This window comes from Choristoneura fumiferana, chromosome Z (assembly GCF_025370935.1).
Source record: "Choristoneura fumiferana chromosome Z, NRCan_CFum_1, whole genome shotgun sequence".
Classification (NCBI taxonomy): domain Eukaryota; kingdom Metazoa; phylum Arthropoda; class Insecta; order Lepidoptera; family Tortricidae; genus Choristoneura; species Choristoneura fumiferana.
In genome coordinates this window covers 23,602,181-23,627,369 of record NC_133472.1, presented here as the reverse complement: position 1 = coordinate 23,627,369, position 25,189 = coordinate 23,602,181, and the positions used below count along the sequence as shown (strand labels likewise).

Here is a 25,189-nt window from a genome sequence, read left to right as displayed (position 1 = left end):
CAATAAAAGCCAAGTAATCGATAGAAAAAGGACCGACTGCCAGATAATTTTCTGATACAGGACAGAAACAAATTAACATCAACTGTCGTAGTCCTTTTCTTAGTTTTTATTCAAGATCGATTTTTATAAAAAAAGGCAACTTGCCCTTTTAAATTGCAGCTGATTTTATACAAAAATATTCCTTATACATCCAAGAAGATGTTAGGGCCGGCGCCTTCTTAAAATGACATAACAAGCTTGCGTGTGGGATCTCTATCCATCATCGGTGACAGATATTGTCACGATTCATCCAACGGCGCCTAATTCCCAGTACCTGTGTAGCGTAAGGCTACACATCAATAAATGTTTTTTTTTTGTTTATCACAAAGCCTACGTACGTAACTGTTTTGTACAGGTCCGGTGGATGCGGAATCTAGTTTTCCAGTTAGTTGCACTTTATTAAATTTCGTACCACACAATTTTCCATTGTAATTATTTTGTCAGTTGGTAGTCAGTTTTCTAGTTTATAATTTTATGAGACATTCTTTCCTTACACCTGAAAATTGATTACTATTTGTATAACGTTATCTATTAAGCTCTTAACACAAAACGAATCAAATCACTTCAATTAAACGATACAGAGGTATACGCTCTCGCCTACGTTAAATTCGTTCTTATACATCATTCATTTTTCACGTGAACGCGCAAAAGGGTTAACGTGTAACTGGATCGCCATTGATTACCCATGGCTGATAAGATCCGCACGTTTTGATCGGCTCCGATCGAGTTCATTGAACCACGTGAGTTACGTTGCGTGACAGAAAGAATATCACAATCTACCCTACCGACCCGGTACACTAAGGGTTTCTCTCGGTTTTACCGGCTCATCATCTTTTTACTCGTAGGTACGTGTAAAATCGAGGTGTGCATATTATTATGCGGTTCATATTATTTATACTTGTAAAGTTTGTTCGTAGAGAGTTGATGAGATCTGGATCGTCGAGTTCTTAATTCATTTCACATAAACACAGCTCGCTATTGATTTAATCTATGTTGATAAAAAGTTAAAGGGAAAACGGATATTTTTGTGAATAGATTATTATTATTTAAAGTAAAGTAAAGATTATTATTATTGAATAGCCTGTTATGTGTCTCATTGCCAGCCAAATGCCTCTCTACCCCAATATTATGCCTTTCATCACAAGCTTGTGCCAAAATGGGTATGAAGTAACTTATAACAACATATTTATTGTTATGTATTAACCTAAGTGAGTAAAACGTCGATATATATATATACATATAACGAAACTTTTCGTCCGAGAGACCGAAAAGCCGCCCGTGAATTTCGTGCTTGACAACAACTAAGTGCCTGGTACCTACCATGAAACTCAGTGCGGGAGGAGATAACTGCCTTACGTACAGTTCGTGATAGTTCAGCGACGTTATCACATTTAAATATTTATCAACTTTCTGTGAACGGATTTTATTGAAACTTACTACCTTACTTTGTTTTACATTGCGATGTCGGTTTGGCCATCTGATATTGGCTTCAAATTAACGATATTAATCAATTGATGTGTAGCTCCGAATGAACCCTCGGGCCCCTCGGCTTTAATTGGCAAAGGGTGGGATGTCATAAAAATACTGCTTTTGACTACAAATTCAGTTTCATTATTTTTTAGTTTGAAAGGATTATATTACAAAATATATAATTTTTATTACCAATATAAATTTATTATTTTATAATTTATTATTTTTTATTTTTTATGATCTGTGCTGTATTGTACTTTTTTATCTTGTACTGTTTATATTGTTGTCTTGTATTGTTTGTACTGTTGGCAATTACATATTTTCTTTCTTTCTTTCAATATACCTACTTGTGTAAGTGAAACCTCATCGCCCTCACCAAAAAGAACGTAGGTGTGAGACAATTACTGTGGGTTCAACACTACGACGTCTAGCCTCCAAAATTGCAATTCGGCATATTTTTCCTCAATTAAATTCGGAATTTGAACCCGTACAGTTGGGTTTTGGTGTAAAAGGAGGGTATGAGGCAGCCGTTCATGCCCTATGCTCTTTTTAGGGTTCCGGAGCCAAAATGGCAAAAACGGAACCCTTATAGTTTCGTCATGTCTGTCTGTCCGTCCGTTCGCGGCTTTGCTCAGGAACTATCAGTGCTAGAAAGCTGTAATTTTGCACGGATATATATGTAAACTATGCCGACAAAATGGTACAATAAAAAATCGAAAAAAAAATTTTTAGGGTACCTCCCACAGACGTAAAGTGAGGGTGACTTTTTTCTCATCCAACCCTATAGTGTGGGGTATCGTTGGAAAGGTTTTTTAAAACCATACCATAGGGGTTTACTAAACGAATTTTCAATTCAGTGATTTGTTTGAGAAATATACTTTAAAATGCAAATTTTCATAACAATCGAGCGTTCATGAAAAAATTCAGCATAGTAAGTAATATCAAATCAAACTTTAAAGGAAAACTATAACGGCTAAGTTTGTTTGAGAATTATTAGTAAATAGCTAAGAATAAATAGTTAAGAGTAAATAGCACTCTAAGGTATAAAATATACCTAAACTTGGAAAATTCCATATAAAATACGAAATCCTTAGAAAAATATTACTTAATTTTTTTGTAATGGCTACGGAACCCTATTTTGGGCGTGTTCAACACGCTCTTGGCCGGTTTTTTGACTTATGGACAGCCCGAAGTGTTGATCAAATGAAACGTTTAATGTCAAAAATGCTTTTAATTCGGTAAATAGGGACACCTTGTTAACGGAAATTAAACACCACGTCCTGGAAATATACAATTACCTTCTTCTCAGCTACGCTGATCCAACAAAATTGATATATCATTCTAATGAACTATCCTCACAAGTAGGTTGGCAACAAGGTGATCCCCTTGAACCTGCAATTTTTAGTTTAGCTATAAATCCCATAATTCAAAAATTTTATTCTAAATTCAAAGTATGGTATTTGGATGGTAGGACTCTAGGAGGTGATGTGGATACTGTGATTTCTGATTATTTTAAGATCATAAATAAATTTGAAAACATTGGTTTGGAACTTAATTTTAGCAAATGCGAACTCTTCGTTCGTTCTGGCTCCAAACATAAAATTAGTTCACAGTAATTCCCTTGGCCTCTTAGGTTTTCCAATATTTAAAGAATCTATTCCATTAATAAATTTTAAATTACAATAACCGTCTCCTTGAAATTAGCTCGCATTAAGGTGCGACCAAACCGCTGCTTAAAAAACGGTGACGGTACGGAATCGCAGTGGCGCATCGTATGCGCACCGTTTTTTTCCACACCGCTGCTTAAAATACGCAAACGGTGCGGAATCGCAGTGACGTGCCGTAAACGTCACGACTTTTGTTCGGTAAAGACGTGAAGTTTATGACACGTCACTGAGGACAAAATGGGCATTGTACTTGGTCACCGATTGAGGTCTGTGTGGCAACATCTGGGAGCGACATTAAAAGATAATGATTAAAGCTAAGGTACAGACTTAAAAATATAACTAATACCATGAAAAAAAAATACAAAAAACATAAGCTAATGTACACTAAACTATTTATAACGTAAAACCGAAATATCACGATAGCAGCAAACGGTCAACAACATGAAAAAATACTGGCACTGGCATTGTCGTTTCAAACAGAAAACATAATACTTAAATTAATAATATTGAGCTGTGCAACGTAAGATATATGTCAATGGAGCTGTGTTAAAATAATGACGCCTGCAGATGCATCTTGTCATTCATGTGACTTGCTGCTGACGGGAACGTCACAAAAACTGCTTTGTAAATGGCTGTAAGGCGGGTGTGAAGTTCAAGTGACTTAGCGACGCATATCGTCACTAAGGCAACCGATGGCGACCTTAGTTACCGCGTCTTGTCAGATAGCCAAAATCCTTGAAAACATATTCCAGTCAAAATCGGCGCTGTGGCGGGGAGAAATTAAAACGCCCATGCACGGAGCCGCAGCGAGATATAAAAAGTATTTCGTTCCTGTTTTGAGGGTTCCTGTGAAACGATTTGACTGAAAGGACAGAATGTCTAACGAATTGACAGATTTTTTTGATATTGTATTCTTTTCTTTTCAATGTAAATAAAATTGTACTTTAGTGCGACAATCCTCAAGAATTTTAAAGTTGTGTTTATGCAAACCAACAAACTACGAATTGATACTTATTAAATTGTTCCACATTCGCGATTCACTAATTGTAATTAATGGTATTACGTAAGCTTCACGGGCGTGTGGAACAAAGACTTAGTTCAAATAATTTTGCATGTATGTTAAAAGGAATTCTAACAATACGTTTAAGTAGGTACACACATAAATAATTGTTCAATGCTCAAGTCATCTAATATGGTATTACATTTAAGAGGATTGTGCATATTAGTCATGCCTTTTCTGTTCATAATAATCATAGTATTATTAACTTGTGTTTACCCGCGGCTTTACACGCGTAAATCATTATCCATCAGTCTGTAGCTATTTTAGTCCGCCTACTTAAATCCACGCAGCTAACGCGTGGACTGCCCAGTCCAATTTCAGCGAGCTTGATACTTAGTCTTAGCGCCTACATTAGAAATATCTACATGTTTCCGTTAGGTCAAACCGCTTCACCCGGAGTATGTTGCGTCACATTGCACTTCATGAGAGACATGAAATTTAGTCCATGTGTTTTTATGCCACTTTTAGCAAGACCACAATATAATTTTTGGAAATTCCCTGGGGTATTTTAGCAAAATCTCGGCTTTTTATATCAAAAACCTGATATGTCCTCGTTTAAAGTTTTATGAAATTCTTTTGGTTTACTTATTTGTTTCAATTTCATTTGGTTATTACTTAAATGCACACTTGATTAGTAATCTGTGCCTACCCCTCTTGTTATTATACTACCATTATTATTATTTTTTTCTTTAACCTTACCAAAAGGTACCTACAACATTAAATTCCATAAGTTTGTTAAGGACTTTAGTTTCTAACCAAATCATAAGGGCGAAAAAAATATGATATATTATATTAGCAGGTGAATATTTAAGGAAGCTGACTAAGCTGAGTGACGAGTTAAAAGCATAACCTTTTTACAACAGCGATAATGTAACGTTTAGCTAATATCAATTAATAATGCCTAAAACTCGAGACAGACCAACATTTGAGAGAATGGTAGCAAGAACAAAAGCTATTTGATAATATAACACGAAGAGAAAGCCATTGTGATGTGGATACCCTTAAAATCGAGGGTTTTAATAATTTCACATCCCACACGACGTTACCTGGCATTATGGAAATTTGTCATTAGGCCTCTGTAGCACAAAGCCTTTGTTCAATGTAACATTAAAATAATTTTCATTTCATAGGCATTGCAAAACCGGATACCAATATTAACCCTAAGACATTAAATATAGGAATAATTGGAACATTATTACTCCAGTAAGTATACAATTTCAAAAACATTATTAAATGTACATCATTTGATAAATTTAGTAGGTAGGTACAACTTTATTTAAATGACATAAAACTGGGCGTTTTGAGTCCATGTTGATTTCGAGTCTCGCAAAAAATATTAAAATACGAACTGCTTGGCCTCACTTACTAACGCGAAAGTGAGTTTTTTCGTTCGGCTTTATCGGTTTAACTACTAAACCGATTGTCATGAAATTCTGCAAATATCTGTAGAAGACCAGATATTAAATAATAAACTTTTATCCCTGAAAAATTTGTTAATTCCGAGGTCGCGCGGGAAACGAGTTGTTCGCAGACGACGTCGCAGGCAACAGCTTGCTAGAAAATAATTATACTTCGTTCTTCGGCATGGCATGATACCTTCTCTTGTGTATTTGAAATAAAGTGATCAGAATCCATTAGTGAATATTTTTAACATTTTGTAACTTTGGTTTTAGAATATTGTCATTCTCAGTTTTGCCTTAATTGCGAGACCTGCAAATGTTACTTTGGAGTTTGCCAAGTTAATAATTAAATATGTGCCAGTATTTCATATCCTATTCTATTTTTTTACGATTATAGCCTGATAATGTACTTAAGCAAAAAAGATCCGGAATACACACTTTTAAGATTTTTAATTAAGAACGGTTGGTATCGGGAAATACGAAGGTTAATGCTAAAAGGTTTTAGCAATAAGTCTAGTAAATATATCACGAGAGCTATATATTATCAGGCCTACTCTACCTGATTTTGTGTGAATAGCTTTACAGAAATTATCTTTGTAAAAAGAGCTGAGTTTATTAATTTAGGACTAAATGATAAAGTTTTTGTTTTTATTTTTAACCCTTACTTTGGACCTGTGCGGTACATTACATAGATGATAAGTATTAATTTTACTACTGTTGTAAAATTAAATTTCTAGCCTGAACTATAAAAATAAAATTACAACACTCTAAACTTTAAATTAATGTATGTCTACCGTAAACTAAATAAATTAAAAAAAAAACCGAATGATGGTTTAGTAAGTAAGTATATCAAATTTACAAGAAAAATTATTACGGCTAAGATTGCTTGAGAACTACTTGAGAATTATTAGTAGTTTAAGAGTGCCTAAATAGCAGCGGTATAAAATAAACCTAAACCTGGAAGATTCCGTAACCGTATTGATTTTTTCGTAATGTCTACGGAACCCTATCTTGGGCATGTCCGACACGCTCTTGGTCGGTTTATATTTTTTCTTTTATATTTGTTATAATGATTTACCCCTTCATTCATACTTATATAATATTATAAATGCTAAAGTGTGTTTGTATATGTTACGGTCTGGTGCCTTAAGGGCTAAAACTGGGCCTTAAGGGTCTGCGAGCCTACTACATGCAAAACACGTGTTATCTGGTACGTATCTTTAATCAGACTGCCAAATAGAACATACAAAATTATTCAAAATTGGTAAAAAAGTATAAAAACATAAATTCACTTAAAAAAGGTTGTGCCTTCGGCACATTTGTCCCCCTTTTAGTTAGCCGGGATCCGAACTAACTTTTTAAGGGGGCGACGAAGCACGCCTGCTGTGGTTGCCACGTCCGCCACTCTGACTATGCCGTCTCTGCCAGGGAACAGCGCCGTCACTCGTCCTCTGGGCCATGATCCTCGAGGCAAATTGCCATCGGCAATGACGACCAGATCTCCTACTGCTATGTTCGGAGCTTCTCCGTTGCTTGATCTCGGTACTAGAGTAGGTAGATATTCACGGACCCAGCGTCGCCAAAAGTGATCCGTCAACCGCATTGCTCTGCGCCAGCTGCTCCTGCTCAGCAGATCTGCTTCCGTCATCGTCGCAGGAATCGGTCGACCAGATGACGCGCCAAGCAGGAAGTGGGCAGGGGTGAGAGCCTCTTCGCTGGTGGAATCGGAAGACACGTGCGTGAGCGGCCGCGCATTCACTAGCGCCTCAGCCTCAGCCAGCAGGGTGCGCAGTACCTCGTCTGACGGTGCGCGCTCGGTAAGGGTAACTCGAAGAGCAGTCCTGACATTGCGCACGAGGCGCTCCCAGGCTCCACCCATGAATGGAGCTGATGGTGGCAGGAATCGCCAATTGATCTTCTCATTAGCTGCGTAGTTAGAAGTGGCGCTCGCGTAGAGTGTCCGCAGCTCCCTGTTGGCACCAACAAAGGCGGTCCCATTGTCTGACCATATCTCTGTAGGTGTCCCCCTTCTAGCAACAAAACGCCGCAGGGCCATAATCGCTGCGTCAGCAGACAGACTGTGAACAACTTCCAGGTGTATGGCGCGAACGACTAGACAAGTGAACAGAGCGACGTATCTCTTCTCTCGCCTGCGGCCAACTGCGACTTGAATTGGGCCGAAATAATCAAGTCCGACGAAGGTAAACGGACGTCGGTGATGGGCCAGCCGGGCTTCGGGTAAATTTCCGATTGGCGGCTGGAATGTGACAGTACGACGTATGCGACATAGTTGACATTTAAAGGCAACGGATCGGACAGTTTCTCGTAGGCTGAGTAAGTGAAATTGCTGTCGAAGTTCGTTAACGACAGTCTCTGTGTTGGCATGGGCGGCGCGACGGTGATGGTGCTCCACAAGAAGGCGAACAGAAGGGTGTTTACCGTCGAGGACGACAGGGTGTTTAATATCCTCGGATACTCCAGAAGCTGCAGCGATGCGACTGGACAGTCGGAGTAAACCATCATCACCCATTACGGGGGCTCTTTTGGCTAGACGACTGGTACGTGGCAGGTGTTGGCCAGTTTGACTACGTAGGCGCGCTACTTCATCCGAAAACGAGTCCAGCTGAGACTGTCGGAGAACGTGTGCCTCTGCCAGGCGAATGTCGCCTGCCGTCAACACGTCAGACTCTACCAGGGGTGGTGCCTGCGAGGAGGCGTTCATGGGCTGAAACATAAAGGTGCACAAACCCCCTCACATCGTACTAAGTTAGCTACGTCTAAACCCCTTTGACGGAGACTACGCTTACGAAGTATTGTTAAATAGCGATGTGCTACAGCGGTGGCACGCACCAACCTAAGCCAAGAGCTAAAACGTCGTGGGTTGGCTGAAATTGGTGCTGCAATGTTCACATCACTAATGAAATTCACTACAAAAGATGGCTTCAATTCGTCTTGGCCAAGGGTCTGGGCAACGTGCGGTTCGCTGGGCCAATCCGAAGAGAGCAGGAATTCAGGGCCTGAGATCCAGCGACATTCTTGAGTTAGCGCCGTGCGTTTCAATCGAGTCGCATCGTCCGCTACGTTTAAGTGACTGGGCACCCAGTGCCACTCTTTGACATTAGTAGCCTCAAGAATTTCGCCCACTCTGTGTGCAACAAAAGGTTTAAAAGAACGTGCGTCACTGCGAAGCCAACCTAGAACGGTCATGGAGTCAGACCAAAAGACTCTTCGCGATGCCTTTAATCGGTGTGCTTCACAGATCGACGTCGCAAGGCGTGCTGCAATAAGAGCGCCTTGGAGCTCCAAACGTGGTATGGATACTGGTTTTAAAGGCGCTACACGTACTTTACTACAGATTAGTGCGAGTTTCACAGAGCCGTTAGTATAAAGAAATCGCCAGTACGCAACTGCGGCATAGGCAGATTCACTAGAGTCTGCAAATATGTGAAGTTCGCATTTCTCTATATGAAGCTCGTTCACTGAGTACCAGCGCGGGATCTGCAAGTCGGAAATTGACAATAAATCCTCAAACCAGAGGCTCCACGCGGCAGTATCGCTTTGAGAGAGCTTCTCGTCCCAGTCGAGACCTTTGCGCCATGCATTTTGAAACATAATACGCCCTCTTACAACGATTGGCGCAAGGATGCCGAGTGGGTCGTAAATTCGCATGACGTGCGCTAGCACTTCACGTTTAGTGAATTTTTTGGGCAACTCCTGTTCCGTTACACCGATATTAAAACCGATGGTATCGGCGGCGGGCCTCCAAATAAGACCTAAAGTGCGAACAGGCGTTGCTAGACTACCTAAATCTACTCCTAAACTAGCGTTTGCTACAGGCAACTCTAGCAAACTCTCCTTCGGCAACAACGACAGTGCTTCGAGGTCGTTTGAAACCCAATAGCGCATCTCAAAGCCCGCGTTTTTATGGACAGCGTAGATATCAGCAGCTAGGCGTGCCGCCTGCTCTGTCGTATCTAGACTGCCCATATAATCGTCCATGTAATGATCGAGAACGATGGCTTTGGCTGCATCAGGGTAGCTGTCCTGAAATTCGGTGGCATTTTTATTTTTAATGTACAAAGCTGTAAAAGGACTAGACGCTGCACCGAAAATCATTGATGACATCCGGTAGACCTTTATCGGCTCGGTTGGGTTGTCGCGCCACAAAAACCGTTGAGCATCCCGATCTTCAAGTTTAATTTTTATTTGTGGAAACATTTCGCGAATATCAGCGGTTAATGCGACTCTCCCTTCCCGAAACCGCAATAAAATTCCCAGAAGGGGTTGCAATAGGTCTGGGCCCGTCAATAAAAATGAGTTTAGTGAAGAGCCCTGCGACTTTGCCGCAGCGTCATGCACGACACGCAACTTACCTGGTTTGTTCGGATTGACTACGCCGAAGTGAGGCAAGTACCAAACTACTGACTTGGCGTTGTACACTTCCGTGCACAGTTCAGCATAGTCCTTCCGAAGCATGTCGTGTATGTTCGGTCGGTACCTTTGCGCATAGGCAGGGTCTTTGGTCATCTTTCTCTCTAGATTTAAAAACCTAGAGAAAGCAAGCTTGTAACTGTCAGGTACTAATAATTTGTCAGACTTCCATAGCAACCCTACTTGAAACCGACCGTCGTGCAACCGGCTAGCTGAGCGTTCGACAATCTCAACGGCGCGGTCGTCGTTAGCGCAGCGAATTTCATGCTTGGAGATGCCGATAGAGTCGAGTTTATATTGCTCTCGAATTAACAGCTCTAACTCTGAACGATCGCACGATTGCCCGAGCTCGGTTTCGCAAAGAGAAGTGTGGTTGACAAAGTCAACCGGTGCGGTCGTACTACAGCCAAAACCGAATAAAACCCAACCTAGAGCCGTGCGAATAGCGACCGGCTGAGTTTTGCTACCATTTCGTATAGCCTTTGCCACAGTGAGGTACCAGTTATCGATACCGATAATAATAGTAGGCTTTACGTCACCGTAACAAAACTCATCGGCAATGTCGGAAAGGTAAGGGTATTTGGCTACGCTCTGCTGTCGAACACACTGACCGGCAGCACCTAGACCTGCGATTGCCCTAGCCCTGCGAACGAAATGAATCTCGTTTGAGCTGCGACCTTTCACATGAAAATCGACGTACTGCGCCGTCGTCTCCTTTCGTAAGCCACCCACGCAGTCCAAATAATGGTCTTCTGAGGACCGGTGACACCTAGTTTGGCCGCGATTTCTGTGTCAATGAAAGTGGCTGTGGCACCGTCATCTAATAGGGCGTAGGTGTCTACGCTGCCAGACGGGCCGGACACAGTAACCGCGACTACTTTCAGCAACGGCCTAGGTGAAAACTGTCGCAAATCAGAAGGAGCGCTGGAGGTATAGGAAGTTGACGTATGTGTGAGCACTTCATCACACTGTGACTTGGCGCTGTAGGGGGCGGCAGAAGACTCGACAACGACAGGCGCGGCGGCGGACTCGGCGCGGCGCGCGGCCGCCAACGATGACAGGTCGTCGTCGTCCTCCACCCCGACATGTGCAGCTGCGGCTCGCTCGAGATTCGGGTTGTGCAGCAATACGTGATGACGGAAAGTGCAGCCGTCAATGCTACATTGACTTTTCGCCTTACAAAAATTTATTCAAAATTGGTAAAAAAGTATAAAAACATAAATTCACTTAAAAAAGGTTGTGCCTTCGGCACAGTATGTTTGAGTGTTTGTCCGTCTTTCACGCCTTAACGGAGCGACGGATCGACATGGTTTTTTGGCATAGAGATAGTTTATGGGCCCAAGAGTGACATAGGCTACTGTTTATTCCGGAAAATGCACAGCCCCGAGGGAACAGCGCGCGGTAACCGAATACCACGCGGGCGGAGCCGCAGGCAAAAGCTAGTTTATTTATAAATTTAGTTTAAGCCCATCCTAATTTTTGCATTCATTTATTTTTATAATTTGATTTCACTTTTGATTTTATCTGACACATATACTTCGTTTTTTAGGGTTCCGTAGCCAAGATGGCTAAAACGGAACCCTTATAGTTTCGCCATGTCTGTCTGTCTGTCCGCACGCGGCTTTGCACGGGGACTATCAATGCTAGAAAGCTGTAATTTTGCACGAATATATTATATGTAAACTATGCCGACAAAATGGTACAATAAAAAATAAAAAATAAATTTTTAGACTATACCTCCCATTAGACGTAAAGTGGGGGGGGGGGTTTTCTCATCTTATCTTTTTAGTAAGCCGTGGTGGCCGAGGGGTTTGACCTATGGCCTCTCAAGCAGAGGATCGTGGGTTCAAACCCCGGCTCGCACCTCTGAGTTTTTCGAAATTCATGTGCGGAATTACATTTGAAATTTACCACGAGCTTTACGGTAAAGGAAAACATCGTGAGGAAACTTGCACAAGCCTGCGAAGCAATTCAATGGTGTGTATGAAGTTCCCAATCCGAACTGGGCCCGCGTGGGAACTACTGCCCAAGCCCTCTCATTCTGAGGGGAGGCCTGTGCCCTGCAGTGGGACGTATATAGGCTGGGATGATGATCGATGATGATTTTTTTAGTGTATGATGATATCGTTGGATAGGTCTTTTAATACCGTTAGGGGGTTGCTAAAACGATTTTTCGATTCAGTGATTTGTTTGTTTATAGGTATTTGTTGATTATAGGTACTTATTGACCGATATATGTATTTTTTAAGGTTATCCAGGTGAGCTGAAGATGAAAGGTTGAACTCCTTAACGGTTAGGAGTTAGAGGAAGTTTCTTTAAATATCATATGCACATAAAGATCTTTAGTTGTATTCTTTTTAGTTATTCAGGTGAGCTGATTATGGAAGGGTTTTAGCTCTTTAAAGGTTAGGACACATTAAGTACCTACGCCAAACCAATCCACTCATTACGTAACAAAACCACCATACTATAAAACAGTATACCGTGACTGACAGGCTTAAAGACCTGAATTTGGCACACATGTAGATAAAAGTATCATAGAAGTGCACGAAGTAAGGATTTTTAGAAATTCCCACCGGATAAGGAAATATCTAAACTTTGTCTGTTTCTTTGTTTGTTGGGGTAATCTCAGAAACAACGCTGAGCTGATTAAAAAAATCTATTAGTGAAAGATTTTTAAAAATCGATACTTACCCGAAATAATTATTCCTATCCCGCGGGAATAATTCTGTCGCATAGGTACGATACGAAATCACGGGCAAAAGAAACACGGAGGTTTTCTAAAATTACACCCCTGACCTGAAGATAGAGTTCAAAGTTTGTACGAATTATGATTATCTAGATTGATTTTTAAATACGAAAATTTAAATTCGATTGTGGAAAGTAAATCTGTGTCGTCCTAAATTTAACGCGAGCAAAGCTGCGGGTAAAAGCTATTTTCCAATATATTTTGTATTCAAAGGGAGCGATGCTATTAGAGTTTCTGATTTCTAGTTACGTAAGTAGTTAGACTTGTTAGCGTCGCTTTAATGCAGTATCATGCCAAGCTTGGTTGGTTCAGTGATCAAGCCAAAACATGATTGAATATGTTAAAGCAAGAATAATCTCAGTCATAATTTTAAACAAAATTATAAAAATAACGACGTAGTCGGGCCACAAAAGCGAGGCATAAAAAATAGAAGCTAACATGAAATGAATCCGGAATATCTGTCGTGGATAAGCAAGGTCAAATGAATATTAATAATTAATGGGTTGTTATTAACGCAGCTTCTTTAAACTGTCATTTTTTCCTTCAAATTTAATTATTTGTCTTCTGAATTAATAAATAAGATTTTTTATCAGAAATTTTCTTTCGAGATGAAGTCACGTCTTTGCCGCTTCCTAGTGGAACTTTGAATATCGGATAAATGTTTTGAAAGACTAACAACGCGCCCCGGCTTCGCATGGGCTTATTTTGAGAAAAGGAGTTCCTATAAAGTATCTTTTTGGTTTAGCCTGCATTAGTCATATAAAATTACTTTGCGGCGACTTAGTTCCAAATAATAATGTTATATCTACTTGCGTCAAAAAGTTAATTGGGTTGGGTTTTATTAAAAACATTTAAAAAAGTCGTGACAAAATGTCTAACTTCTGGTGGATGGAAACCGCCTCAAAATTATGTTCGTTACAGAAAGCGACTTGTTTTATTTTATCTAGAAATAGGGATTAGTTAACCTCAATTAAAATTAAACTTACCATAACCTACCTACCTAACCCCTGGCTGAAGTAATCAAGATTCGCCTTATGTTACCTCGTATAACTAATCAAAAGGTAAGTAAGGCCACAAAATTATGGTTACAAATAAACGTCATGAACATGAACATTTTTTAAAACCATAAAATAAATGTCTTTCATGGACATACGTGGGCATAAGAATTTTACACAGAAATTTAAAAGAAATTGGCTTCCAAACAATTTTCGTAAACCGCTGTAAACTGCATCATTATGCTAATAGGTATATATTATGTTATGCTTAACCCCTACTTATGTATGATGTAATCGCTTTTTATTTGTTGATATCTGTGACCATTATAAATTGAATTTGAAAATAACCTAACCATATAAATTTCATTTTTAGTACAAGCTTTTTTGAAATAAATGGAATATCTGTCTTGCTCCTCCGCCAAGTAGTGAGGCCAAGTCGTGCGAAACAGCTATGCTTGAGTTGGAAATAATACGTGTCCGGGATTATGTTTATGGTTGTGGTGGTGGTGGTTCTCTTGGTGGTGGGTTCAGTTACGTTTGCGTTGGTTATTTACGTTTTTTATGCGGAGGGAGGGCGGTTTGAATTGCATGAAAAAATATTTTTTTCAACTCAAGCGTAGCTGTTTCGCACGACTTGGCCTCACTGCTTGGCAGAGGAGCAAGACAGATATTCCATTTATTTTAAAATGGACCTCCGCAAAGTAACGCCTGAATCTATACAGTATCAACAACCTTTTTTTGCTGACTGTACTTTTTGTTCACTGTATTGCATTGTCACCCAAACTACATTTGCATACAAAATTTCAAGTCGATGCTATTAACCGTTGAAGAGTTCCATTCTACGGAGACGATCCTGGCTGGACTACCAGGATGTCACTACTAGATTATTGTATTGTCACGTGATTTACATAAATATGCCAAATTTCAAGTCAATCCGGCTACTGGAAGTTGGTCCAATTTAACTTGCAAGATTAGACTACAGACAGACAGACAGACAACGGGACAGGTGAAGAAACTAAATAAAAGCTTGTAAAAAAAAAACACCTCGTACAAAAAAACACGGTAACTCAAGTAGCAATGTTGCAATGCCATTTGACAGCAAATTTACAAATCTATGGCATTTATTAACCTAGTAAGACCAAGCCTTTAGTCATGCAGACTGGACAGTCCTAGGAAATGAACCGCGTTAGAATGCCCTGACGTGGTTTAATTGACCCAACTAACGTCTCATTTCCTACGTTTCTACACTCAGTTCAGTATGCAGACCAACATAGCACAGTGGTAGTTTCCTCATGGCACAAGAGTAACTACTCATTTAAATTACTCGGGTATCCATTAACTCAAATTCTTAACAAAACCCAAATAGTAAGTACATCGCTTATGTATAGGAGCCGAATCTACTTAAGTAGAGATATAATAGCGGTCGCCCGGGTTTCGAAACGAGTTCGTGAAACTTTGAGAACCCTTGGAATCTCAGGTCTTGGGTTCTCAGTTTTTATAACACTTCACCGTTTGAAAGAGGTAGAATGTGGATTTTAATAACGTGGTTTATGTATTCTAATCTAAAAAAAAAAACCTGAAGTCGTTCCGAATCATTATAATACAGTTGGAACAAAAAAGTTTAATGCACTATTCTGTAGCCATTTAACTCCACTATCTATATTAAAATGTATGTGGCAAGTTGAATAGAAGTTACGAAATTCTATTAGATTTATTAAGGAATACATAAAACACATGGTCTTCAATTACGTTGCATCGAGTAGGTAGATACTTGTCCTGTAAAATTTCATGTCTTACCTTAGCGGATGCGATTTCCCGTGGGAATATCGGATTAAAAATAGCCTAAGTACCTATGTGTTATTTTTTCCCAATATTAAGCTATCTACATATTTACCAAATAACATAGGTACTAATGCGTCCATGCGTTTTAGTGTGCGAGAGTGACAAACACACACTCGCAAACTTTCGCATTTATAGTATTAGTAGTAAATTTAAATTACAGATTAAGTATACGAAAATTTATATTGATGTATTGTTGCTGCGGTAGATAATCCCGGCGAGATTGATAGGTTCTGCAAACAATTATTGTATTCTTGATCAAAAATGAGCACTTATCGAGCAGCCTTGCACATTCGTAGCAAATTGCACATTCGTGTTCTCCGTTCGGTTGTAGTAATTACTCCATCCGAACGACTGTATAGCATTGTTTGGAAAAGACAATAACGTTGTTCTACTCTAGTTGAAGTACCTAACTAGCAACAAACAGAATGTTTACAAATACATAGATACCGATGCCTCAAGAGCTTAATTGTCCAACTTCAGCCCCACCGTAATCGCATTTAATGTGTCAGTTAAAGCGCGTTATCCGGCTGTTAAATAATAAAGGGTAGTCGTCTACAATTAATGGTAAAGCTGGTCTGGTTATAGAGAATGACAGCCACTTTTCTATATTTGCATACGTCATATGCGGGACTGATTGTTTATGTTGTCTTTATCTTTATGACCGGACAAGTAATTTAACGACTCGAGTTAGAATTTCGCTTAAAACCGGCAGTAGAAGGTAAAGAATCGGTCAAGTTCCGCACCTCCGTACAATGTTTTAAAAACAAATAGTTCAGTAATAATCAGTAACGCCAATTCCACCCGAATAAACATAGCTAGTTACATTACTTTACAAGTTAATAAAAACATATCACCAAAATGTAAGCCCTAGGTGCAAGTATTTTGAATAAAGAACAATTTTAAATTCTTATCCTCTGGCTGTCGCCCTGTCGGAGGCTGAATAGCGCTTCAGACTCTTGCCATGCGCCGCAGCAGAAAAAAAAATAGCTGTCAGTTCGGTCCATTCGCGGGAAATTCAGTGGACTTCGTATGTTGTGGAATTAAATAATAAGAAGCTCGACTATTAGTGTGAATACATTTTAAACTGTATTATAAACCTATTAAATAGTGTTAAATACTTACTATGATTTTATTAGTGTAAAAAACAATAGGTAAACATAGTGATTATACGGTGTGTATTTAACGAGCGCTTTATCAAGGTTGGCTTCATTGAGGTTTGTGGTTCATAAATTGCTTTATTAATTTTGCACAAAAACGAATAAACCACACAATCAGACAGTATATTATATTATCGAAGCTTTTATAAAACATCATTAAAATCGCAAACTTAAAAGGTAAATATTCACCCGAAATAGCTAGTCGTTGCTAGGCGACTCGGTCGCCTTAGCAATGGCTTATAACGTCTAGCAACCAAAAAACGCTGAAAAAACACGTTTCTTGTATGACGACTGCCTTTAATTTGTAACTTTACTTAATTTTTAGTATTTGTTACTATTGCGGCCACAGTAATACATAATCTGTGAAAATTTCAAGTGTCTAACTTTTACGGCTTAAGATATAGAGCCCTGTGACAGACGGACAGACAGACAGACAAACAGCGGAGTCTCAGTAATAGGGTACGGAACCCTAAAAAGCGGCTAATTTTGCATTCCTAAACGCACTCCTCTCTTGTTTGTGTCATTGTCTGCATGAAATGGATTTCTAGTTAGTTTTAATTTTTTTAAATAATTTTATTGAACTTGCAGCGTTCTTATGCCAGTAAATGGTAGTTTCAAAATTTGGGGTGACAATACAATAATCTGGTATGGATATTCTGGGGATCCGGCAAGGATTGTCTCCGCAGTTTAATCACGGTTTGACGGTTAATGGCGTCGACTTAAAAGTTGGTAAAGAATAGTAAGGATGACAAAGCAAATGCAAATATTTTGAAAGAAACGCTCAACTTATTATTTTTTTACAACTAAGGCTGATTTCACTGCAAAATTCTGCATCATCCATTTTTTTACCCTAGCCTAGCAAAATCTAGCAAATACCTAAATGCAACTATTTAACTATTACCACGTGGTATTTTTCACAATTGCATTAACCTAATTTAAGCCACATTTTTTATTTAATGTTGAGATTCTTTCCCTAGGTACTTAACGTCACCGATTGAGTGCAGCAAGTAACGGGAAACATCTGATTTGAACAGGGAATCCTTCTCCGGTAAGAATGACTTTTCAAGTTCTATGACGTCACTACTTGATATAATTCCCTCAAGGAAGGCACGGCACGCTGTAGCGGCGCCATGGACGCCAACGGTGCACGAAATACCGGAAGCTCTCTAGTTATCGCTTGTAGACGCATGAGTTGCTTATATGAACTTTAGTTCACAATACACGTAGAATGATAGCTATTCAACGTTCATGAGTATTGTTTTTCTGTTGCGATCAATTAGAAGTACCTATCGCTAGGTAATTTTAATCATCATCATCATCATCATCCCAGCCTATATACGTCCCACTGCTGGGCACAGGCCTCCTCTCAGAACAAGAGGACTTGAGCCATAGTTCAAACGCAAATAAATAATTAAATTAAAATAAAATAAATATTTAAGGGGGCTCCCGTACAGCAAACATGGTTTGCTAATGTCTAATGTTGTATAGGTATGGAACCTTTTGTGCGGGAGTCCGACTAGCACTTGGCCGTTTTTTAACCGACTTCAAAAAAGAGGAGGTTATCAATTCGGTTGTATTTTTTTTTTTTTTTAATGTTTGTTACCTCAGAACTCCGTCATTTATGAACCGATTTGAAAAATTTTTTTGAGTTCGTCTAGGAATGCTTTCAATTAGGTCCCATAAGCAGCAAATTAGGATCTGATGATCTGATCTTGAGAAATCGAGGGAACTCTTCAAATATTGTAGGGACACCTATAGTAATTGGATATATTTAGCAGTAACTCGTGCATTTGCTCTTGCATATCATAATTTGGTGAAGTGGAACTGATGATGAAGAACAGATTTGACCAACGGAACTACTACTATCAATAACAAGTATTGCACGGGTTAAATTTAAATTATCATGATTAATATACTTACCTAGATAAGCAACTAAGAAGAAGCTTTAAGTTAATGATTCTTTCGAACTGATCTGATGCTGAAGCCAGAAGGTAGGCAACGGAACTCTGTTATAAAACAACGTAACTAAGTCGTGTTTGAGCTTAATAAATCGTTGTGAGATGTTCTTTGGCTACAAATCACTAAAAAGTGATAAATAAAAAAAATTTTTAACAAAAAAGTAAAACCGACTCCAAAAAATAAAAAAATAACAAAAAATGGAACCGACTACAAAACCCTTGAAAATATTTTTCTAGGTAAGTAGTACGTACTAGCTCGAAGTCGGTGACTCAGCACGACCCAGCAGGAGGGATTGAAACCCATAGTATGTAGGTGAGGTAGACGACTATTGTGAATTGTCCCACTCCTGCTGGCTCGTGCTGAGGCACCGACTTCGAGCTAGTACGTACCTACTTACCTAGAAAAATATTTCCAAGGGTTTTGTAGTCGGTTCCATTTTTTATTTTTTTATTTTTTTGGAGTCGGTTTTACTTTTTGTTAAAAATTTTTTTATTCTTTAACTTTGCCCGTGCGAAGACGGGGCGGGTCGCTAGTATCTGATAAAATACGAATATTGGCTATCTAGTGTTCATATTTTGCATGTGTAAAGAAATTTCCAGTGGTCATGCAAAGCTTCAGAGTACCTATTAATTTCAGATATACCGTTATTTAATTAAAACTTTGTTCATTTCAAGGATTGCCTTTATGTTTGTTGATGATAATGGCTTTTAACAAAGTTAGAATACCTGCAAAAGCTTAATTGTTGTCCAGAGATTGTGTTATTTAAAAGCAAGTACCTACTTAATCAAAAACTAATTAAACAAGCGTATCTATCTTCTATATATATATATATATATATAATAAAAATGAATCGTTAAAATGTGTTGCTAAGCGCAAAATTTGGGAACGACTGGTTCGCTAATTCTTTTTTTGTTGTGACCGTTACTGTCAGGAGAAGGTTTTTTATGAAAGAAAATACATAAAAAATACAACGGGGCGAAGCCAGCTACTCTTAATCATTAAATCTATTTTAAGCCATCATGATACTTAATCCAGCTAATTCAGATAACTATACAAGAGTTTGAATTGAAATGATTCCTTACTTCGACTTAGGCCGGTAAGTAGGTATTCCTTTGTTTCAACATAGTGGATGTTCAGAGGATCTCTAAGCTTATAAACGCTATCCGTCATTGTCGAGAGACCGTAAGGGGGCATGTTTTATTTATTGGCCCCATTAAGGACCCCATCGAAATGTACGGCCGCACATAATGGATCAGTATTCGGTGAGAATCGACGATTTAATTTGATTTTATGGCGTACATTACTCTATTAATTTTAAGTAGTTAAATGTCGTTCAAAATAATATTTTACGGATCATGATACGAATCGTTAAAATAACTATTAACTTGACATTTTGCTGGTTCATTGTTCAAATTTTATTTGATTGTAATATTTCTTCACGTATGACACTTTTGCTTACACGATGTCATGTATGTGAATGCACGTACAGCATACATAACTGCATAAATTGTTAACCTTTTAATAATAATAGGCCTTGACATCGTTTGCAGATGATCTAAGTAGCATCGCGACGACACTTGCGCTCGTGACTTAGGCCGATTGGGACAGGATCCCCGGCCGCACACGTGACAAGTGTACTCCCCCCCAGGTTAACCTTTTAAGTACTATGAATATGACGTAAAGAAGATTAATTAAGAACTTCAATAATTAATTATAATACCTAGTACTAAATATGTACATGTACCCGTGTGGTGTCGGGTTAGAATTACACCTCTCCATTTCTTCTGTGGATGTCGTAAAAGGCGACTGAGGATATAGGTTAAGGTATACCGTAGGCGACAGGCTAGCAACCTGTCACTATTGTAGCGTTTTTGTTAAATTGCTATAAAGTGGCTCCGAAGCGCTTACATTTCGTGTGCTCTGTCTACCCCATTTTGGGAATACAGGTGTGATAAAAGTCATTGCAGTGTAGTAAGTTACCTACCAAAGAATATTTTTTCATCATCCACACTCACAAATGAGTAAAAATCAGGTTAATTAAACGGTGCTTCGTACCTGAGGACAAAAGGAGCGATCAGTCAGCCCCATCTCACCGCCCAATAAAAGAACTGCGAATCGGCAGCTTTTAATTAAACCTTCCGACCTTCACTCCTGCCCCTGTGGGCGCTGACAATGGATCGTTCGCCGATTGTGAGCTCCGGACTAATGATTGATCACCTCATATAACCTACACGGAAAGTTAACGCCGTTAAAAAGCTTTATTGAGCTGTGAAAAGTCACACAGTTAAGGGTGTTTTAGCATCTAACTACGCGGTTATTGTGCCACCGTGCATCGCAATGTGTTCTCTTGCCAATGGCGCGTGGTTTATAGGAAAGTTAGGTCACACTAATTGCATCACTGGGACACAATTGCTCGACAGAATTCATTTATTGGATCTTGTTCGTAACAAAATAGGCATGGTTAGTCGCAGTCGCCAACCATTCAATTGTGCTTAACCCGGGAAATGTTACAGCCTTTGTTTTCTTGATTTATGCGAGCATTTAAATATTTACACTATAGTTTAATATTTAAGTACTAAATAGCTACAAAGCGATAGCGCCACAGAATAAGTAATATAGCGTTTGAAGTGAAGGACATTTTCTAGGTATCTGTAGTTTATTTCCCGGTTTGTTTCAATTTACTAAAATAACGCTGCTTTGAGCCGTTATTTTTGTTTAGGTACTCAAAAATCTGTTGGTGAAAAGGGTGGTGTGTGATACGGGAAGTGATATTTGAAAGAAATGACAGTAGTACTAATTAGTAGATCACACTTGCGACTTAGTTTGCGAAGAAATAATAAAAACTCACTTCTCCCTTAACTCTAAAACTACCTACTACGATAACATTTCATCACTTGTTTCACCCCATTAGGGGTTGGTGTCCAAAATCCAAATCAAAACGTTTATTCTGAAAGTAGGCCGCAAAGGGCTCCTTTATAGTGTCAGCTTTTTAAACTTGAGGGTTGTTTTCCCAAAAATTGGTCCTTAGTTCACCTAGTTCTAGTAGTTTGGAAAGGGTGTCAATATGTCAGTAAGTCAGCTTCTTCTTTTTTATACAATACAATACAATACAAGGTCTCTTTATTGTACACCAGACATAGTAAGCGATACAGAAAACAGATACGCAGAGAAAAAAATTGCAAGTTGAGCAATAGGCGGCCTTATTGCTTAAGAGCGATCTCTTCCAGGCAACCTTTTTTACAAAAAAGAAGCAAGGACTACTTTTCAACAGGTGGTGCATCAAAAGTAGATCAGAAAATTTAAACTTAACAGAAATACATCTACGAATACATACATAATTATATCGTACATATAATATACGTCCAAAATAAATATAGGCAGTGATATAAACAGCAACAAATAAATAAATAAATTATCATAAAGCTAATAATTACAAGATGGCAGATAGTGCTTCTTAATCATACATTTAAATAGTGACAAAGATTTTGCGCGTCGTAAGTCAATCGGTAAGGAGTTCCACAACCGAATAGCCTGGACAGTATAAGAATATACATAGAATTTGGAGTTAGATAGAGGCACGGTAAGGAGAAAGTTCTGAGAGCATCGAATAGAAATCGCTCTTTGAGGTAGCGAGGAGTTGCAGGGTTAAAGAGAATGCCGTAAAAAAGGTGGAGAATGTGAGAGTTACGGCGAAAGCGGATTGGGAGCCAGTTGAGCTGTGATCGAAAATTAGAGACATGATCGAACTTACGTTAATATAAACCGAATGCATAGTTTTTGAATTCATTTGATTTTTTATTGTTTTTTTTTTAAATTTCTTCTAAGAGATCAGGATAACAAATGTAAGCATAGTCGAAAATAGGGTGCAGTAAAATTTGAGCAAGCGCAACCTTCGTAGCAAAAGGTAAAGTAAAATATTTGGACAGGGCTCGGTTTATATAATTTTGGCTTAAGAACCTTCAAAATTACCCACGTATCTACTGATTTACAAAATTAGTTTACCACTAAATTCAAGATTTGAATTTGCAAAACATTATAATCAACGTTAAGGAATCTAATATATATTATTTCCGTATTACACCGTCAAAGCTGTGTATTAAATTTTAATTGAAACAGTCGCGCTTGATTGTGTTCAGTGGTTTATAACAAATATTCCTATTATGTCCTTTATATCAAGTACAATCCGCTCATTACGCGACGTAGATAAATTCGTAACTAATTTGCGGCGTCGCTCACTGACACTGATTAATGCGGACCGGTTCTGCGCGAGACATTTCTAATGTATTTATTGTATGAAGCCAGCCTCCGCGTGTGGCCCTTGCTAATATTTATGGTTACATGCACTGATATCTTAAACTATTCAAATTTCAAAAAATGACACTTTTTTAAGCTGAATTTAATTTACAAATTTTTGGTCAACTGTTCAAACCTAACATATTGATTAGTACAATGTGAAAGGAACGGCATCACAGGCGTCACTCTACTTAGCATGGCTTTGTAACAGAGTACAACGTGTAGAAATTAGCATTCTATATTGATGACTTCCCTACTCAATGTTCTGATAATACAGTATTATTTGTAGATAACATATCAGTTCTAATACCAAACGGCGACTTAAAAAAACATATATTGATTAAATAAATATGACTGTATTTAAATACTATAGAAATTGGTTAAAATGCATGAATTCGTGAATTAATGAATTAATAAAGAATGCATTAATCTGCATTAATTTGTTTGTAAATATAACTAAAACTAAATATGTAATATACCTACGCTGTATTTAAAGCATTGTCACGCGATGTCAGTGAATATGTTCAATCGTTTACCTGCACGTATAAATAAGGCGTAAATTACAGTCGCCGTTGTCAAATTTCTGTTACTATATTAGCTACATTATAGGGCTGTACATTCCTGTAGTTACATTACAGGCCTGTACATTCCTGTAGTTACATTACAGGGCCGCAGGGCTATTGCTCAAACGCCGCAATGTAATAGGTATACTGTCACGAGTTTAGTGGCCCCGTTCCGCTCCGCCCTACTTAATTGTATTAATTAACAAATATTACTTATTTAATTTTATTTAAAATCAGATGAAGTTATGTTAAATATACGGTGACAAGTAGTAATTTGAAATTTAGATAAGTACGAGTAATTAATAAGGAATTTACAACGGACGAGTAAGAAAGAAATTCGACCATATGTGATCGTTTAGCGTCCTACGTTCGTTGTGAATAGTAGTAGGTAAACCAACCTCGTTTTTTATTTATTTATTTATACGAGAAAAAATACAATTTATCATTTATGGCATCGTTAAACCGTATCACGGTTTGTATCGATGATAGAAATAAGGGATGTCTAACAATAAAACCTGACTAATCCTCTCCAATAAAGATCGATCTCACTAAACATAAATGGAATAAAATATGTAAGTATAAAATTTGTAATAGGAATGACTATGTTATATAAAAACAAACATTGTTAAAATTGTAAACAAAAGGTAATATGGAAAATAAGCAATTAGGTTTTGTGTAGGGCCCTGGAGTTTTCTCCCTGGCTATTTACCAGTAACTGTGTCTCTCGTTCCATAGAACCTATAAGAGACAGAGCTTGTTGAAAACAAAAATGACACTAAACAAAAAATGACAATTTTAGTTTACCCGCCATCTACAAACTATCTGGCGAGACGCACGCAATGCAAATACACTTACCTTCATATTTACATTAGTTGCCGAAAGATGGCGGTAGTATCACTTTGTACTTATTGCCCAAACGTTGATATCGTGAGTTAAAAAGCGTCACTAAACAAGTCCGAGACCAAGCACGGAGCGGAGCTGTAATGAGTATGAATGAAAAAGTAACACTTCGTATAATAACGATTTTGACGTGGATTGTTATTTTTTAAAGGGGATTTTTATTAACTTTAAAACGACACTTTTTGTGTAGTGCCGCTCTTTAAGTAAATTTTTTTTTTAAATAAACTATGAATTAAACCATGAACAGACACTTTTCGTTTAGTGACAGTTTTCAAAAAAGAATGGTTAATGAAAGTTTTATAACATTACTCATAAACTGTACTTTTTTGTTTCAATAAAGTCATTTATTGAAAAAGTAGAAGACAATTTGTGATAAAATTTTGAAAATGAAAAACGACTCTTTTATCAAAAAGACACTGCGAAGTTTAAAGTATCTATCCCAAAAATATGCAGTACTGTTAAAAAGAAAAATGACACTATACTGAACTTTTTTTTAAAACTCATCATTTTGTAACAGCCACACATTTTTTATTTCTAAATAACTGTAAAATTGGAAGACAACTAACCAATATATAGTTTGAATGTTTAAGGGGCTGTTTCACCATCCATTGATTAGTGTTAACCGACGGTTAAATGAAATGCCGTCTCCGTCTATTCGAACAAA

The 25,189-nt window shown here is 38.3% G+C and overlaps 2 protein-coding genes across 2 annotated transcripts; both read right to left on the bottom strand.

Moving 5' to 3' along the window:
* Window positions 1-6,966: 6,966 nt before the first annotated feature.
* Window positions 6,967-7,692, bottom strand: LOC141440148 (uncharacterized). Its single transcript, XM_074104948.1, has one exon. The coding sequence runs from the start codon at window positions 7,690-7,692 to the stop codon at window positions 6,967-6,969; it is 726 nt and encodes a 241-aa protein (XP_073961049.1).
* Window positions 7,693-7,748: 56 nt separating this feature from the next.
* On the bottom strand, window positions 7,749-24,486 carry LOC141439317 (uncharacterized). The gene is made up of 6 exons (XM_074103900.1): window positions 24,481-24,486; window positions 10,800-11,242; window positions 10,010-10,710; window positions 8,547-9,736; window positions 8,226-8,361; window positions 7,749-8,134 (listed from the first exon to the last, which is right to left on the bottom strand). The coding sequence occupies exons 1-6, from the start codon at window positions 24,484-24,486 to the stop codon at window positions 7,749-7,751; spliced, it is 2,862 nt and encodes a 953-aa protein (XP_073960001.1).
* Between the last annotated feature and the right edge of the window lie 703 nt (window positions 24,487-25,189).